The sequence below is a fragment of the Coregonus clupeaformis genome, unplaced genomic scaffold (assembly GCF_020615455.1).
Source record: "Coregonus clupeaformis isolate EN_2021a unplaced genomic scaffold, ASM2061545v1 scaf5063, whole genome shotgun sequence".
Lineage (NCBI taxonomy): Eukaryota > Metazoa > Chordata > Actinopteri > Salmoniformes > Salmonidae > Coregonus > Coregonus clupeaformis.
This window is the reverse complement of record NW_025538517.1, coordinates 1-18,831: the sequence shown is the minus strand read 5'-3', so window position 1 is coordinate 18,831 and position 18,831 is coordinate 1. Positions and strand designations below refer to the sequence as shown.

The following is an 18,831-nucleotide window of genomic DNA, read 5'->3' as shown; positions in this document are numbered from 1 at the left end:
GCGGAAAATTCCAAACGATACACCTACTAGAGGAGTAGCAGTAAAATGGTGAGTGGGTGGGGCCTATGCACAGCACACAAGCAGACACAAGCAGGTGATAGATTACATGGAGGTCGTATGTGGTGGGGCGTGAGTCAGTTCCTCGCTGATGGCCTTGTACTTCAGTTTCTGTGCTACAACTCATCTATTATGGGTGGAGTGGAGGAGGGGGGGGGGGGAGTGGAAGAGAACACATCGATGGGGTGATAATGATGGTAGGGACAGCAACAGATGATAGACAGAGCAAAGAAAGGATAGAAAAGGTGAGAAACAAAGGATTGTCCGAGAACAGAACTGACCGAAATAAAATACAATGTCAAACCAAAAAATAATAGGGTAAAAATAGGTGATGCACAGGCCACTAATGCCCTGTTAGATTGTTTAGACCAAGCAGGAAATTACCAACTGAAACCCTGATGAAGGCACCTTGCTGTGAAATGTTTGTATCTAATTAAGACATATATTACATCGGAGTGACAAATTAGGTGTGTAGCTTAACTCTTTTCCAGAAGGAATGACAACATGGTCTCCACCCAAATGATATAGAAGCTCCATTGTGAATGATTTGTCTTTCCACAGCTACAGTAACACAGTCACACCAACAGCAGACAGAGAAATGTCTTTCCCTGGCCTGCACTAGCCCCTAACAAACACTGACTGTGTGTCAGCCATGGCACTGGCCTAGTCTGCCCAGCATAGAGCTGACTGCAGAATGTAGATACAGTATCTGATGACAACACAGAGGAGGTGATGAAAGGTTAGACTTGACAATATTTGCACATTACTCTTTTAAAAAATTCTTCAAGCTCTTGTCTTGGTTGTTTGATGATTGCTAGACAGCCATTTCCAATCTTGCCATAGATTTTCAGCCGATTTAAGTCAAAACTGTAACTAGGCCCACTCAGGAACATTAAATGTCATCTTGGTAAGTAATTCCAGTGTATATTTGGCCTTGTGTTTTAGGTTATTGTCCTGCTGAAAGGTGAATTTGTCTCCCAGTGTCTGTTGGAAAGCAGACTGAACCAGGTTTTTCCTCTAGGGTTTTGCCTGTGCTTAGCTCTATTCTGTTTCTTTTTATCCAAAATTGTAGTTACAGTCTTGTCCCATCGCTGCAACTCCCGTACAGACTCGGAGAGCGGCGGGCTCGAGAGCCACCGTCCTCCGAAACACAATCCTGCCAAAGCCGCATTGCTTCTTGACACACTGCTCGCTTAACCCGGAAGCCAGCTGCACATTTTTACATTTTTATATTTTTGTTACATTTAGCAGACACTCTTATCCAGAGCGACTTACAGTTAGTGAGTGCATACATTATTATTTTATTTTTCTACTGGCCCCCTGAGGAATTGAACCCACAACCCTGGCGTTGCAAACGCCTACTCTACCAACTGAGCTACATCCCCAGCCGGCCATTCCCTCCCCTACCCTGGACGACGCTTGGGCCAATTGTGCGCCCCCATGGGTCTCCCGGTCACGGTTACCTACGACAGAGCCTAGATTCGAATCCAGGATCTGTGGCACAGCTAGCACTGCGATGCAGTGCGCACCATTATGATTTAACTGGATAGAACGCAAATGCAGACAAGTACACCAAGCCAGAGAAGTTTTAACAGGTTTATTTACAATGTTCAAAGTCCAGGTTTCCAAATATATGGGAAGAGCAAGTCCAGGTACAGGGAGGGTAACAGATCCAGATCAGGGCAGGTGTGGTACCGTAATGTCCTAGTGTCCGTGGTGAGTCCAAAAGAGGTCCGGTAATGGAGAGCAGGATGGTGGTGGCAGGGAGTGAAGCGGAGGCAGGGAGTCAGGTTCCAAATATATGGTCGTCTTTGACTATGATCTGGACGATGAGTGGTAAGTTTGACCGGGTCTTAAAGGCTGAGGTGATATGGTGAAATGAGCAGCTGGAACCCTGACTCCCGCACACCAGACTTCACTCCTGCAATCAAGGGACAGACAGAGGGGAGGGGAGAGAGCAGAGAGAGCTACCTATCAGCAGTGGCCTAAGTACCCCCTCTACGGACGCCACCTGGCGGCTTGACGGGGTTTATCGGATGTAACCTACGAAACTCTCGGACCAGATCAGGATCCACAATGAAGCTCCTGGGCACCCAGGAACGTTCCTCGGGACCACAACCTCCCAATCCCACCAGGTACTGGAAACCACGACCTCGGCGGCCCGAACAGCCAGAAGTCGCCGGACAGTGTGAGACCCGGACCCCCACCCACGATCTTGGGCGGAGGAGGTGGGGACCAGAGGCGGGCACAAAGGGCTAACCGACACAGGCTTAATCTGGGAAACATGAAAGGTGGAAATGAACCCGTAGGGAGGGCCGGAAGCTGTAAGCTTAACCGCGCAGGGGTAACAATAGACAGTATCTTGAACGGTCCTATAAAACGAGGCGCCATCTTCTTAGACTCAACCTTCTATGGAAGGTCCCGTGACTTCACATACCTCTTGACCAGGAGAGTAACCTTGGGAGCCTGGGACCGGTGACGGTTGGCTTGCTCTCTGCATGTACGCCCGAAGCTCGGGATAGAGCTACCCTGAAAGCCTTCCTCCAGACCTTGAAGCTTAGCGGCGCATGTGGGACTGCACCGAGGGTACCGCAAGTTCCCTCTCTTGGGAAGGGAACAGGGAGGTTGATAACCCAGAGCACACAGAAAAGGAGACAAACCAGAGGAAGCGTTAAGATAAGGTGTTATGAGCATATTCCACCCAGTGGAGCATGGAGCTCCATGACCCAGGGTTAGACCCAGTGACACAGCGAAGAGCGGTCTCCATCTTCCTGTGGGTTCGCTCTCTCTCGCTTGCCGGTGGTCTGGGGGAAGTGATATCCAGAGGACAGGCTGGATGTAATGCCCCAAAGCTTTACAGAAAGCTTTCCACACCTGGGAGACAAACTGGGGACCCCTGTCAGAGACAATATCCGTGGGTAGACCATGAGAAGCGGAACACATGTTCCACCAAAAATATCCAGCCCAAATCTCTGGCAGTGGGCAGTTTAGGTAGGGCCAAAAATGAAGCGAACTTAGAAAAACGATCAATCACCGTAAGAATGACAGTCTTACCAGATGAGGGGGAAGTCCAGTGACAAAATCCATAGCGATATCGCGACCAGGGCCGGCTGGGGTATAGGTAGAGGTCGTAGATGACCAGCGCTGGCCTGGGTGGAGTTTTCACTTCGTGCACATACCGTACAAAGCTTGCAATGAAGGCTCGAGTGTCCGCTTCCATCGTGGCCCACCAGAACTTCCCGCACAAAGTCAAGAGGTCCGCAAACTCCAGGGTGACAGGTAAGGAGACGAGTGAGCCCACTGAGTCCCACCTGGGAGCGAGAGCAGACTCAGGGACAAACATCCAGTTAGGAGGACCCCTCCCAGGGTCAGCTTGATGTGATGTTGAGCCTGTCCAACAATCCCCCTCGATGTCACATGTGATGACTGCAATACTGCAGGTAGGAGGCAAAATGGGTTTCAGGGTTACAGCACAGTATCAACAGCCCGAGATGAACACGACAGAAGGCTCAGTGACGTTGCGTGACCCAGGACGGTAAGACAGAGAAAAATTGAATCTCCCAAAAAATAGTGCCCACCTGGCTTGACCAGGGGTTGAGCTGCTTCGCATTGACTGGAGGTAAGCCAGATTCTTATGATCCGATCCAAACGATGAAGGAGTTGTTCCGCCCCCTCCAACCAATGTCGCCACTCCCCCTCGAGACAGCCAGCTTAACGGCGAGCAGTTCACGATTTCCAACATCATAATTCCTCTCTGCCTGAGAAAGTTTCCTTGAGAGAAAAGCACAGGGATGCGGTTTGTTATCTTCAGGAGAAACGTTGTGACAACACTGCACCTACCCCAGTGTCGGATGCATCCACCTCCACGACAAACTGGCGGTCGGGGTCCGGCTGCACTCAGAATGGGAGCCGAGGCGAAGCGATGTTTCAGTTCTTAACCTGATTCGACCCCTTCATTCCAATGCGAACGGTCGTGAGATGGAGGTGAGAGCGATGAGTGGCGCCGCAATGCGGCTGTGTCCTCGATGAACCTCCTTGAGAAGTTCGGCAAACCCCAGGAATCGGTTGAAGTTGTTTGCCGGGTAGAGGGAGCTGGCCAGTAACCGTGACAGCAGGAGATCTTAGCTGGGTCCATCCGTAGCTCCCCTGAGCTATGATGTAACCCAAAAAGAGGTCTCCTTTGACACATGAAATTCACATTTCTCCATCTTCACAAACAGTTTGTTCTCCAACAACCTTTGCAACACCTGGCGCACATGCAGTTCATGTTCCTGGGAGGACTCTGAGAAAATCAAGATATCATCCAGATAGACAAAAACAAACCGATTCAACATGTCCCGAAGGACATCATTGACTAGGTGCCTGAAAAACAGCAGGGCATTAGACAACCCAAAAAGGCATAACCCGATACTCAAAATGTCCCAAGGGTGTGTTGAAGGCAGTCTTCCATTCATCACCCATTTACGAATGCGCACCAGGTGATACGCATTTCGTAGATCCAGTTTCGTAAAGATGGTAGCACCATGAAGGAGGAAAAGCAGAATTAATCAAAGGCAGAGAATACTTGTTCTTAATGGTGATGTTGTTAAGTCCACGTTAATCAATACAGGGTCTGAGGGTCTTATCCTTCTTAGCGACAAAAAAAGAATCCCGTCCTACAGGTGACGAGAGGAAGGACGTATAATACCTGCCGCCAAGGAGTCCCGAATGTAGTTTTCTCATAGCCTCCGTCTCCGGCCGGGAGAGATTGTACAGGCGACTGCTGGGGAGCGGGGCTCCTGGCTGGAGGCCAATGGCGCAGTCGTAAGGCCGGTGAGAGGAAGAGAAGTAGCTCTGTGTTTGCAGAAAACGGATGCCAGGTCATGATACACGTCAGGAACAGCAGAAAGATCCATGGACTCCAGTGGAGGTTGAGGCACAGTACTGGCAGGAGTCTGAGCAGAACACAAACAATTCACATGACAAAATGTGCTCCATGAAACAATGCTACCTGTCACCCAATCAATGTGTGGATTGTGTTTTATGAGCCAGGGATACCAAGGACCAGGGGAGTCTGTGGGCAGTCGATAATATGGAATTGAATGTTCTCCTGATGATTTCCCGACACTCTAAGACAAACAGGAACAGTCTGATGGGTAATGCGGGTCAACAATTGTCCATTTAGACCCTTAGCCTGCGAAGCGGACAGTCCATAGGAACAGTCTCCAAATCCATTTGTTGAGCCCACTCTCTATCCAAAAAGCTTTCGTCGGCACCAGAGTCAATCAGCGCACTAACAGAGAAATTCTGGGACTGCCACTGGAGGGATGCCTGGAGCAGAATGCGGGGAGAAGAGGAAGAATCCCGCTGCTCGGCTCACCAAAACTTCTCCCCACTTAATGATGAGCCGGCCCTTTTCCCGGACGAACTGGGCAGGAAGGAAACGAAATGACCAGCTTCTCTCACAATACAGGCAGACCGAGCCTGAATACGACGTGCACGCTCCTCTGAGGACAACCGCCCGACCCACCTCCATGGCTTCGGGGTTCAGTGCTCCTCGTATCGACTCGGGAAGACACGGCTCTCTCCGTAGGGACGATGCAGGGAGGAGTTTGTTGATGACAGACAGGTTGCTTGGAACTAACACTCCTCTCCCGGCGGCGCTCCCGAATCCGATTATCCAACCTGATAGTGAGTGAAATAAGATTATCCAGCGTAGGCGATTCATCATATGACACCAATTCATCTTTTAAGGTCTCAGACAAAGCATTGATGAACACTCCTTGTAATGCCTCGTCATTCCAACCACTCACTGCTGCTAAAGTCCGAAACTCCACTGCCATCTCCGCCACACTACGAGCCCCTGCCGAAGAGAAAACAGCCGTTCGCAGCCTCCTTGCCTCGGTACGGGGTGGTCAAAAACCCTTCCTCATCTCCGTGGTGAAGGCAACGTAAAGCGTTGCAAATGTCCCACTGACTCTCCCAGACCGCGGATCCCCCAGGCACGAGCGGAACCGCTTAGTAGAGTTGATAAGGTAGGCACACGGGCTCTTTCTGAGGCGTAGGTGAGGGGCTGTTGTTCAAACACTAACGAGCATTGAGTCAAAAATCGCCACAGGTTCCCATGTTCCCGTCATAGCGCTCTGGAGCAGGAACAAAAGGCTCTCTGATCTGGGCTGAAGGGGTAGTAAGGGCAGATACTTGATTGGAGAGTAATTGAACCTGATTAGCAGCACCTGACTGTCCTCAGCAATCGTTTTAAACAGGGTATCATGTTGGCCAAGTAAAAATGCCCTGATTGGCTATGGCAGCCAAATTTGAGTGCACTCTGGGGTGGTATCCGAGCTACTGTCTGCTGGGTTCATGTTGGTCAGATCATACTGTTATGGATTTAACTGGATAAGAACCCAAATGCAGACAAGTACACCAAGCCAGAGAAGTTTTAACAGGTTTATTTACAATGTTCAAAGTCCAGGTTTCCAAATATATGGGAAGAGCAAGTCCAGGTACAGGGAGGGTAACAGATCCAGATCAGGGCAGGTGTGTACCGTGTCCTAGTGTCCGTGGTGAGTCCAAAAGAGAGGTCCGGTAATGGAGAGCAGGATGGTGGTGGCAGGAGTGAAGCGGAGGCAGGAGTCAGGTTCCAAATATATGGTCGTCTTGACTATGATCTGACGATGAGTGGTAAGTTTGACCGGGTCTTAAAGGCTGAGGTGATATGGTGAATGAGCAGCAGCTGGAACCCTGACTCCCGCACACCAGACTTCACTCCTGCAATCAAGGACAGACAGAGGGGAGGGAGAGAGCAGAGAGAGCTACCTATCAGCAGTAGGCCTAACAGCCTTAGACCAATGTGTCGGAGGAAACACTGTACAACTGACAACCGTGTCAGCGTGCATGTGCCCGGTCCGCCATAGTAGTTGCTAGAGTGCGATGGGATAAGGACATCCTGGCCGGCCAAACCCTCCCCTAACCCGGACGACGCTGGGCCAATTGTGCGTCACCTCATGGGTTCTCCCGGTTGCGGCCGGCTGCGACACAGCCCGGTATCGAACCCGGATCTGTAGTGACGCCGCGAAGCACTGCAACGCCTTAGACCGCTCTGCGCCACTCAGGAGGCCTGATTCACCACGATTTATCCAATGTAAAAACACTATTTCAAATTTTGCTACATAAGACCCGAATCGAGCCGGTCTGTCACATATGTTCTGTTTTACTATACAACACCTCAGATTTTCCACATAGAAAATGCTTCACAATATATGAAATAAAAAAGGTCCATACCCTCCAGATCATCAATGGTCTTCTCTAAGCTTGGCCACCGGACCTCTCAGCGAACTCAGCCGGGTCTCAGCCTGTAGCACAAGAGGCAGACAAGATGTGATGAATGTCTCCCATCCTCATCACACCAAAACATATGTTCCAACATAGATATAGATATATAATACAATGTCTGGTGTCCTCCACCCTTTCTATGGTCTTACTTTATCGAAGATCCAGTGGCTAACATGCTAACGCTAATGTCCCACTTGGTAAAGTGAATAGGAAACAGGGGCTAATATGCTACGCTCAAGAAAGGGAACTCACCTCCCCTTTAGTTTGTCTGTGAGAACCTTGATCTCTCCTCGTACTTGTCCTCCTTCTGTGAGTACTGTAGTGACATAGTGGAGCGCAGGTCAGAGAGCCATCATCACAACACTACCGACATTAACTGGTTCAATGGATAACAGGCAGAAATGAGTGGGCCTACTCAATAGAGTTACCTCACTTTATCTCTATGGCTATACTAGCAGGCAATGGGGATTATAACCCCTGACTGCAACAACCTGAGAAGACATACACCTGTCTAAACAGACACCTACCTTCTCTGCCTGAGCCTCAAGAGACTTCAGGTTGTTTGTGACTGTCTTCAACTCTTCCTCTAGCTCAGAGCATTTGCTGGTGTTTTAGGTATGGTTGAAGGAACAGAGGGAGAGGAACAAATGCCAGAGGAGGACCGACGGGAGGGAGAACAGGAGTTATAACAGGGTAATAAGCGTAGTAATAAAGAGTAACAGTAGGTTGTCTCCAAAGCAGTATTGTCTCCAAAGCAGTATTGTCTCCAAAGCAGTATTGTCTCCAAAGCAGTATTGTCTCCAAAGCAGTATTGTCTCCAAAGAAGTATTGTCTCCAAAGCAGTAAATTGTGCTGTATTTTGTGGCTGGTTCCAAAGTTCTTACCCTTCTGACAGCTCAGCGCGCTCCTCTGTACGTTCCAGATCACTCTCAATGATGACCAGCTTACGGGCGACCTGTTTTCACCCATAATAGGACAACACATCAGTATACCACATTGGTGCACCAAGCAATCAAAATGTTCTATGTTTAGTTTTATGTACAGGTCTATATGCTGTCAGTTTCCCACACACGCACGCTCTCATGCACACACACACACACACACACACACACACACACACACACACACACACACACACACACACACACACACGAGGACCTCAGAAGTAGCCAATATAATAAAGTAGCAGCCTAAGGAATGTAAGGAAACTCACCTCCTCGTATTTCCTGTCAGCCTCCTCAGCGATGTGCTTGGCCTCCTTCAGCTGGATCTCCTGTAGCTCCATCTTCTCTTCATCCTTCGATGCCCTGTTTTCAATTACCTTCATGCCTCTGGAGGACGGAACAGACAGGGGGGAACATATGTCAGGAATAGGAGGACATTGCAAGTTGTCTGAAGAGATTGAACGGGATCTTAAGCACCTACAAATTTGTCACATATTGTACGAATTGGAATTCATAACATACTATATCATAACGAATTGCAGATGTTTTTTTTTGTTTGCAGGATGCAACATATCATATGAAATGGATGTCGTTGTACACAATTGTGCACAATTTTCAAGGACCTGTTTTGGCTCGGGAGCACTCTAAAACTACTGTCGGAAATTATACAGAATCTTTATAACGCATCATTAACTGAACCATTTTTTTATTTATTTTTTTATACTTTGTTTATTGAATTTTCAGTACCAGCATTTAGTAAATAATTGCACTTGAAAGTTATTTGGTATGAATATGGAACACCAATTTGAAGACAACGATACAGCAAAACATAGAGAGACATACATGAAAGAAAAAATAGACATTAAATACATAAATAAGATTTTAAAAAAAGAAAAAAAAAAAAAAAAAGGAAAAATATCTGTTTTGATCCAGTTGTTATAGGTCAGCTAGCACAGTTATTACCGTCCTTAACATCCGAGATGTCGTATATGCACATACCAGGCTTCTTACATCACCAATATATAAATATACATCACTCTGGAACTGCAGGGAAATGTATTCTTTTAACATAAGAAAAGAAGGGAGCCCACTTTGCATAGAATTTGTCTACAGACCCATTGAGTGTCTGTTTTTATTTTCTCAACTTTATGCAATTCAAAATAGATTTAATCCAAAGAGCATGAGAAGGGCTGCAGAGGATTTCCATCTAAGTAAAATTAATCGTCTCGCTAACAACGTGACAGAGGCAATACATCCTTATTCATTTTGGTCAATTGTATTGTGGGTAAGGAAACTCCAAATAATGCAATGAGAGGGTCTGGCTCGATCTGTGCAGCGCTTAATTCTGAGAGTGTGTTGAAGATGTCTTTCCAGAAACCAACAAGAGATGGGCAGCACCAAAACATGTGCACATGATTAGCAGGGGACTGGTTACATCGAACACAATTAGGGTTCACATCCTTGTAAATTTTTGATAGTCTTGCTTTGGTCCAGTGGGCCCTATGAATGAGTTTGCATTGGATGAGGTCGTGTCGAGCTAAAATAGAAGAGCTATGTACCCTTTTGAGTGCCCCTTCCCATAGTTCATCAGATATTTCCTCACCCAGTTCCTCCTCCCAAGAGGATTTGATATTGTTTAATGAGATGGCTTGTAGTGAGCAAATTTGTCTATAGATTATTGACAATGTGCCTTTCTGATTAGGAAGTGGGGTGAGAAATGTGTCGAACTGTGTTCCACCAGAAAGGTTGAGAATCCTGGATCTATGCTGCGGACATAACTCCGGACTTGTAAGAACCTAAAAAAATGATGTCTGGGGAGACCAAATTTAGCTGATAATTGTTGGAACGTACTAAATGTATTGTTAGTATACAGGTCTCTGAATCTTTTAATACCGAGATTAGACCATGTTGAGAAAGCACCATCAATCATAGATGGGGGAAAAGCTGGGTTTGAGGCTACCGGAGCCAAGGAAGAGGTTGTTTGAAACCCAAAGTGGCGTCTAAATTGATTCCAAATCTTCAATGTTGTTTTGACACATATATTATTGGTGAAGGAGGAGTAAGGGCCTGTAATAGAGGAGTGAGCGAGGAAGACAATGATGCCGGTGTAGACGAGGCAGCCTCCATCTCCAGCCAAGTTGGGGGTGGGAATATCACTCTGCTCTGCAACCAGTACTGAATGATCCTAAGGTTAGCGGCCCAATAATAGAATCTGAAATCTGGTAGAGCTAGACCGCCGTCTGGTTTGGGCCTCTGCAAGAGCTGTTTTCGCATCCTAGGAGGCTTTTTTGTCCCATATAAAGGGTAGAATTAGGCCGTCGATCTTTTTGAAAAATGTATTGGGTAGAAATATTGGAAGGCACTGATAGAGGTATAAGAATTTAGGGAGAGTATTCATTTTAATAGAGTTAATTCTAGCAACTAAGGAGAGGTGTAGCAAAGACCACCGTTCCAAATCGTCCTTAGTACGGGTTAAGAGAGGAGCAAAGTTGGCTTGAAAAAGGTTTTCAAACCTAATTGTGACATGTACCCCCGAGATAAATAAAACTACTGTAAACTATTTTAAATGGCAAGTTATGTAAAGGGGATTTTTTGCAGCCATGTTAAGTGGCATCAATTCACTTTTACTGAGATTTAGTTTATACCCTGATAAGTGACCGAAGGATGCGAAAGTGGCAAGGGCAGCAGGGACAGAGACAGAAAGATTGGATGTGTATATTAATAAATCATCTGCATATAAAGACAGTTTGTGTTCGTGTCCGTATCTGACTATGCCTTTGATGAGGGGTTGGAGCGAAGTGCTATTGCAAGTGGCTCTATGGCGAGGGCAAACAGTAAGGGACTTAAAGGGCAACCCTGACGTGTCGATCTTTGCAAAGGGAAGCGATCTGATTGAGTGTTATTAGTCCTGACAGAGGCTTGGGGGATGAGTACAGAAGTTTTATCCAGGTCATGAATTTGGAGCCAAAGCCAAATTTATTTAGAGTGTAAAAAGGTATTTCCATTCCACCCGATCAAACGCTTTCTCCGCGTCCAGGGATATAATGGCTTCAGAGGTATTGTCGATAGAAGGTTGTATATAATATTAAATAATCTTCGGAGATTGAAGAATGAGTGTCTATTTTTTATAAATCCCTGTTTGATCCGGAGAGATAATTGATGGGAGGACTGTTTCTAGCCGCGTTGCCAGAATTTTGGCTAGAATTTTATAGTCCACATTTAGCAAGCTAATTGGACGGTATGATGCACAGTCAAGAGGGTCTTTGTTTTTTTAAGAATAACACAAATGGTTGCTTGAGTGAGAGTATGTGGGAGAGCACCATTTACAAATGCATCATTGTACATTTCAATTAGAATAGGGGCTATTTTGGTGATAAACTTTTTATAAAACTCTGTCGGGTAGCCATCAGGCCCTGGGCTTCTCCCAGATTGAAGGGATTTGACAGCGTTAGACAGTTCTTCAACAGTGATCGGCTGCTCTAATTTTTAACCAAATCCCGGCCGACCGAAGGCACAGAAAGTGAGTGGAAGAAATCATCCATTTCCAGTGTATCCGCTTTACTTTCAGAGGTATATAGAGACTGGTAAAATCTCTTGAACTCCTCATTGATCCCCCCAGGATCTAATGATATCCCAGATGATGTACGAATTTTTGTAATCTGAGATGATGATGATAGTTGACGTAACTTGTGAGCTAATAATTTACTGGCTTTATCTCCTTGTTCATAGTAAGTGCTCCTAGACTTGACAAGCATTTCAGTAACCTGGTCTGTTAGTAGTGTGTCAAATTCTGCTTGCAGAGTTAAACGTTCCTTATAAATATCCGGGGATGGTGAAACGGCATAAATGTCATCTAATTGGGCAATACAGCGTGTTAACATAGATAACCTATTCCTTTTCAATTTGTTCTCATGTGCGGTGTAGGAGATAATTTCACCCTCTGATATAAGCTTTCAAAGTTTCCCAGAGAGTAGACGCAGAGATGTTTGGGGTTCTATTTGTAATCATGAAAAAGTCGATTTGACTCAAAACAAAATTGACAAAGTGTTCATTACTGAGCAGTTGAGTTTTTAGTCGCCAAGGCGGTCGCTGATTGTCTACATTTTGAAAAGCTACTTCCATAGTAACAGGGGCGTGGTCAGATACAACAATTGGGTTATATGAACATGAAGATATGGAGTGGAGGAGCCGGTCATCAACAAGGAAGTAGTCTATGCGCGTAAAAGTGTGGTGAACCGATGAGAAAAAAGAGTATGCTTTCCCAGCTGGATTAACCATTCTCCAAGGATCTGAGATTGCGAATTCAGACATAAAGGTTCGAACAACTCTAGCTGAGGTTGATAAGGTGGTAGGTTTAGTGGAGGATCGTAACTGAACAATTTTAAGAGTGGAATGATATTACTGTGGTCATGTGGATTGATGTCTGCATGTCATCTATATGGGTTTGGTGTTGATGACTGTGTTTGAGACTGAGACTGACGGGTCTGATGATGTCTGTGTCTACACTCTTAGAAATAAATGTTCCAAAAGGGTTCTGCGGCTGTCCCCATAGGAGAGCCCTTTTTGGTTCCAGGTAAAACCCTTTTTGGTTCCATGTAGAACTATTTTGGGTTCCATGTAGATCCCTCTGTGGAAAGTGTTCTACTTGGAATCCAAAAGGGGTTCTTCAAAGGGTTCTCCTATGGGGACAGCCGAATAACCCTTTTTGGTTCTAGATAGCACCTTTTCTTCTAAGAGTGTACTGTATGATACAGAGTCTGAGTTTCTGAGTGCTGCTGCCCACCTCTCGCTCTCATCAGCAGCCTTCTCAGCCTCCTCCAGCTTCGTCAGAGCTGTGGCCAGACGCTCTTGAGCACGATCCAACTCCTCCTCAACCAGCTGGATACGTCTGTTCAGGGAAGCTACATCAGCCTCAGCCTAAGAGAGCACAACATGGAGAAACCACAATGTCAACCTGTTGCACACTCAAACAGTCACACTTTCTTACATAATGCACACCAGATACAGTATCTGGAGAGATGTGTAGTGTAATGGAGGAGGTTGGGGGTCACTTTTGGACACCTCTGTGGGGGGTTTCTTAACACTATAGGGGACTAAGATTTAAATGTGAGGGAAAGGGATAAGGGCCCAGACCATGCTGTAATTCCATCCTAAACTCCAGCATTATATATAACATTATATAAACAAGATTTTATAAACTATACATTTTATATAGGCCTGATTGGTATGTTTGGAAAGGCACTGACCAATATAAACATAATAAGATGCCTACTGTGTAAATAGATGTAGCTACAGGAGGCATAGGATGATAGTGTATGATCGACTAGACTGGAGCATGCTGAAACTGCAGCAGCCTTGGCTAATGTGTTTATTTTGGAGCCTGCCTGGCACGTTTTACCATTAAATCATTTCTCACTTTCCCATTTCTTCATCCTTTTACGCGTATCACATGACAGACAAAACTTATATATTTTTTGCACTGTAAAAACATCCATATTCTGTCTATCGTTCTACCAAGCGTGTTGATCAAATGTGTACTAATAATGTCGTCAGGCATACTGCAGACGAATTGTCTTAAATTATTAGCTAGGGCTTACGGAATCCCTCGCATCCCTCTCCAGACCCAGTTCCTTCTTCAGCCTCTCTGCCGACTCTTCTGCACCGTCTGCCTGCTCTTGTAGTGTTTTTATTTTCCTTTTTACAGCTTCCAGCGACGTTAGCCCGGCCATTTCGCTTGTTTACTGCCTATTTTCTATTGCCTACGCCTTTTTCTAACGGTTCTCGGGCCAGAAACGCGCAACGATGCCGGGATGCGAAAATCTGCTCCCTCCCTGTGTTTTTTTTCTACAGCTACTGGGGAGGCTGGGACGTGCGCTAAATGACACCGGAAGTAACACATTTCACACATTGCGCAAAAATGTCTCAAAATATCCCGAAATCTTCTGTTAAATAGGTTTTTATTTATTGTATCGTAGTGAGATAATATGACTATGTCATGATGACTTATTGGCCATTAGCCTATAATGCCCCTCCCCCCTTACAGGCTCATGCTAGTGGTGCTGTGATTGCGCATCTTGTTAATTTATTATTGAGGGGGAATTTAACCCATAATAAACGTTTTAAAATAAACATTTAAAATGTCTTTAAAGACATTCATTTTATTTTGAAAGATATCTCATACATGGTGCCAAAAGTAACATGATTATCCCAATTCATAATATTGATAGACCTACAGTATAGGCTACTTAAAGTATTTATTTATTTGTACAATTTTGTATAAATATTTTTTTACTATAATTACTATCATCATCATTTGGAGTTCTTTCTAAACTGACACAATAAAAATATCTAGATGCATGTTTCCTATAAGAACAAATGTTTATTTATTGGCGTCCCCTACAACATTCTCAATAAAAGGAGAAGTAAACGTTTTCATTTGACGAGTGAATATATAATGTATGACACCTATAAATCTAAGTTAAAGCTATTTAAAATATTCAAAAACTTCCACCAAACTTTTAACTGAAATTCTAAACGGGCCCCCATTTTAACCCAACAGGTTGCGGGGTGCACATGTTGCACTGCCTAAACCTGTCAGCTGTAACTTGGCCATATAAAGCACACAGCTAAATTTAACCTTCTGCTTGGATCTTCGAGGAGGGTGGCACACAAGGCACATTTGTTAGGCCTACAGTTGGTCTACTCAGTCTTATTTGGTTTCCATGAACACGTGGAATATTGCGGATGGCAGGCCTATGGTTTAGCTTAATGAAGACGCAGGTATTAACCATAAACAATTATGTAGGCTATTCCGAACTGAAATAATAAAATAATCTTAACTTATATGTATATGTATGTTGAGGTTCAATGTTAGCAGATTGTTTGTGGCCCCCCTGACGCCCACTAACACTTCGGACAGGTTTATGCCAACGCGCCTCTTCAAACTTACATCTGTGGCTTTCTTCTCAGCGAGTTCAAGTTTCTCCTGGGCATCCTTAAGAGACTCAGAGTACTTGTCCAACTCATCCTCTGTTCCCTTCAGCTTCTTCTGCAGCGCTACCAGGTCATCCTCAAGCTGATAGTTGGTGGAGAATATCATCAGTTCAATTGGGGTGTGCCATGAGCAGCAAAGAAGCACACACAGGAGCGCGAACGCACAGCCAGAAACAGACAAAAAAGGGAAGAAAACAAAAGCCAAGAGTTATGGAAAAAAGGCAAACACTTACAAATGCTTCAAGATATCGTCTTAGTCTTTGGACAAGTATTTACATTTCATTTATTCAATCCACTCACAACACTAGAGTGGCATACGTTAATCAATAGACTACGCTATTCATGTTTTATGGTAAAAAATATATAATCTAAGGCTATATCACGCATAACGCGGTGATATTAATCGACCAAACAATAAACGTTTTCTAAACCTTCCTGGAGTCCAAGAATAAAACATTGTCACGCCGCAAAAACAAATATATTCCCAATACGATTAAATACAACAATCAATACTGATCCTCATACTCTTCATCCTCTGAGACTTAATTTAATCAATATCGAGAGAGAGAGAACGCTCCAAAGCACTCCGTGCCCAAACATTTGACGCACAGTGCCAATGGCACCCGTGCGCAATAAGACAGAACACGATTTCTCTATGGATGCCGACCTGTTTGCTCTTGTCCTCCGCTGCCTTTTTTGTCTCCCTCAGCTCCCTCAGCTCTGTCCAAGGCATTCTCCTTGTCTAGCTTAAGCATCTGCATCTTCTTCTTGATGGCGTCCATGGCTGCTGTGTTGTTGGGTTGGCCTCACCAACTGACAAAAAAACAAACTTTGAGTAAAACCCTGAGAAGCTCCGCGCGTCTGAACCACACTGAACTTGGAAGCTGTAGTGCAAGCTCGAGCCGACCGTAACTTGTCAAATATGTGCTATAGCAGAGGAGTTACTGGATCCCCATGGATACCAAATGCTTTTTGGGGAAACGACGCCAGCTGCTCTCTTCCGGGGGTCCTGTCTTTTTTATGGCTCTCCTCGGCGATTCGTTGATCCAATACATTTTACCGTTGATAAGACTATATATGGGTTATGGGCGAGAAGGTGGCACCCCCTCCAAGACGTCTGTTCCTGTTTCAAACACTGTTCTGAGAGGTAGGCTACAGCCAGGGAAGGCAGTTTGGGGAGTTGGGGTCAGTTTAAGCACAAGGAAGTGAAGGTGGACAACAAAAACATGATCTTTGACTGGAATTGCTCATTTAATTCTGGAAGGATTACTTACATTTGCTCAAGACAGCAGTTCAAATAAGGCTTGAGAGAGTAATTTTTATAGGAATAAATCATGGCATAGTAATCGTTTTTATGTTACCATTCCTCCAACCAAATTCATGTTTAAAATAATTGCGTCGCCAAGGCCCACACTTAGTTTATTCATTCACCACCACTCTTGATTATGAATCGTGTCTCCACTATGAACCATAACACCTGAGAGATGGGGTCATGTAACTCTGATCTCCAGAGACAAAATAAGCTGTTATTAAAGTTAAAGTTATTAATAATGCAGTTATTAAAGCAGTAAAGCAGACAAATATAGTCTGAGTGTTTAAGCCCCTGTGAAAAGAGATTGTCCCTGGGAGGGGTGTCATATTATTTGTACTGAAGTGTTCTGTCAGTGATACTGTCACGGTTTCGGCCGAGGCGGCTCCTCCTCCTTGTTCGGGCAGGTTTCGCCGGTCGTCGTCTCCGGAGTTCTAGCTGCCACCGCTCTATGTTTCTTGTTTGTTTGGTTTTGTCTGTTAGTCACACCTGTTTTGTGTTAGGTCTCATTTAGCACCCTATTTAGTTTCCTTGTTGTTAGGTTAGTGTTGTGTGTGATTGTTCGTGTCGTGGTTGCGCTACCCGTGTCGGTACGCTATTTTCCGTAGCTTCCTCCTTGTTGTGTTAGGAGAGATTTACGCACCTGTGTGTGCGCTTGCATTTACGCCGTTGTGCGTCTTTTTGCCTCCGGGCTGTTTTGGATTATTTTTGTGCTCAGTAAAGTCTTGTTGGACTTACCCTCTGCTGCCTGCGCCTGATTCTACACCACACCTATACACAGCACCCTGACAGATACAACACAGTAGGGAGGAGCATGTCAACAAATCCCTCAAGACATTGTTCACAATCTGAAGAGGGGCATCAGATAGCCTTGTATTCAACAGTGGCATATCATCCAGCTTGTCTCGACTCCTCTGTAGCTCATAAGTGCCTTGGAGTTCTTTCAAATTGGCCGCAGGGAAAGATAAGAGTGCTTTGGCATTTCAGCAATCCCCGTCTTCCTCTGTGACAGTTCACTGGTCTAGGGGAGTCAGTCACAGCTGTCACACTTGAACAGTAGAGGAAGAACCAGATACCTCTCCAAACACACTGTGATTGGCTGCATGGTATGAACTTATACCCTCAACTTTACTTTTACCTAAATCATTTCTAGGATACATTTTTATGGGGAAGATAATGAAAAAATAATGTATAGTACTGACATTTACAGTCCATTTTACTTTACAGTACTCATTCGTACAGAACGTTGATTTAAACTTTAGGTGATATCATGTGTGTGAGAGGTACTGCTCTTGTAAGCCTATACCCCATAAAGGAGAACAGAACAACAACACAAATAATGAAGTCTTTATATCCCCATATCCTTCTGGGTTGACCCAGCGACATCTACTCAAACAACCTCTTCTTCTTGTCCTCTCTGTTCCTCCCATGTTTTCTTGAGGGGTATTTTTAGGAGCATCTTGTTTGCACAAGTTGCACCTGTTACATACTGTACATAGCTCCTAATCCTACACTCTAAAAAATTAGGGGTTCAACAAGGGTTATTCTAAGATCCTCAAAGTTCTTTGAAGAACCTTAAGGTTCTTGGCACTGAAAAATACCCCCAAAAGGTACTTAGAAGAACCCCATAGGAGGTGGGGTTCATCGAGGAACCTCTGTGTGCAATAATAGTGTTTAACATGATTTATGAATGACTTCCTCATCTCTGTACCCCACACATACAATTATCTGTAAGGTCCCTCAGTCAAGCAGTGAATTTCAAACACAGATTCAACAACAAAGACCAGGGAGATTGTTCAATGCCTCGCAAAGGAGGGCACCTATTGGTAATAAAAAAAAAAGCAGACATTGAACATCTCTTTGAGCATGGTGAAGTTATTAATTGGATGGTGTAACAATACACCCCATCACTACAAAGATACAGGCGTCCTTCCTAACTCAGTTGCCGGAGAGGAAGGAAACCGCTCAGGGATTTTACCAATGGTGACTTTAAAACAGTTACAGAGAAAACTGAGGATGGATCAACAACATTGTAGTTACTCCAAAATACTAACCTAAATGATAGAGTGAAAATAAGGGAGCCTGTACAGAATAAATATATTCCAAAAAATGCATCTGTTTGCAACAAGGCACTAAAGTAATACTGCAAAAAATGTGGCAAAGCAATTAACTTTTTGTCCTGAATACAAAATGTTATGTTTGGGTCAAATCCAA

At 44.8% G+C, this 18,831-nt stretch overlaps 1 protein-coding gene across 1 annotated transcript; it reads right to left on the bottom strand.

The window, feature by feature from the left end:
- Window positions 1–3,287: 3,287 nt before the first annotated feature.
- LOC121580222 (tropomyosin alpha-1 chain) lies at window positions 3,288–16,190 on the bottom strand (the record flags this gene model as incomplete). The annotated part of the gene is given in 10 exon segments (XM_045220699.1): window positions 3,288–3,368; window positions 7,624–7,660; window positions 7,663–7,687; window positions 7,899–7,974; window positions 8,256–8,326; window positions 8,585–8,702; window positions 13,099–13,232; window positions 15,265–15,390; window positions 15,976–16,005; window positions 16,007–16,190. Coding segments are annotated over 10 exon segments (782 nt in total), but the record flags the coding sequence as incomplete, so codon positions are not given.
- Window positions 16,191–18,831: the final 2,641 nt, after the last annotated feature.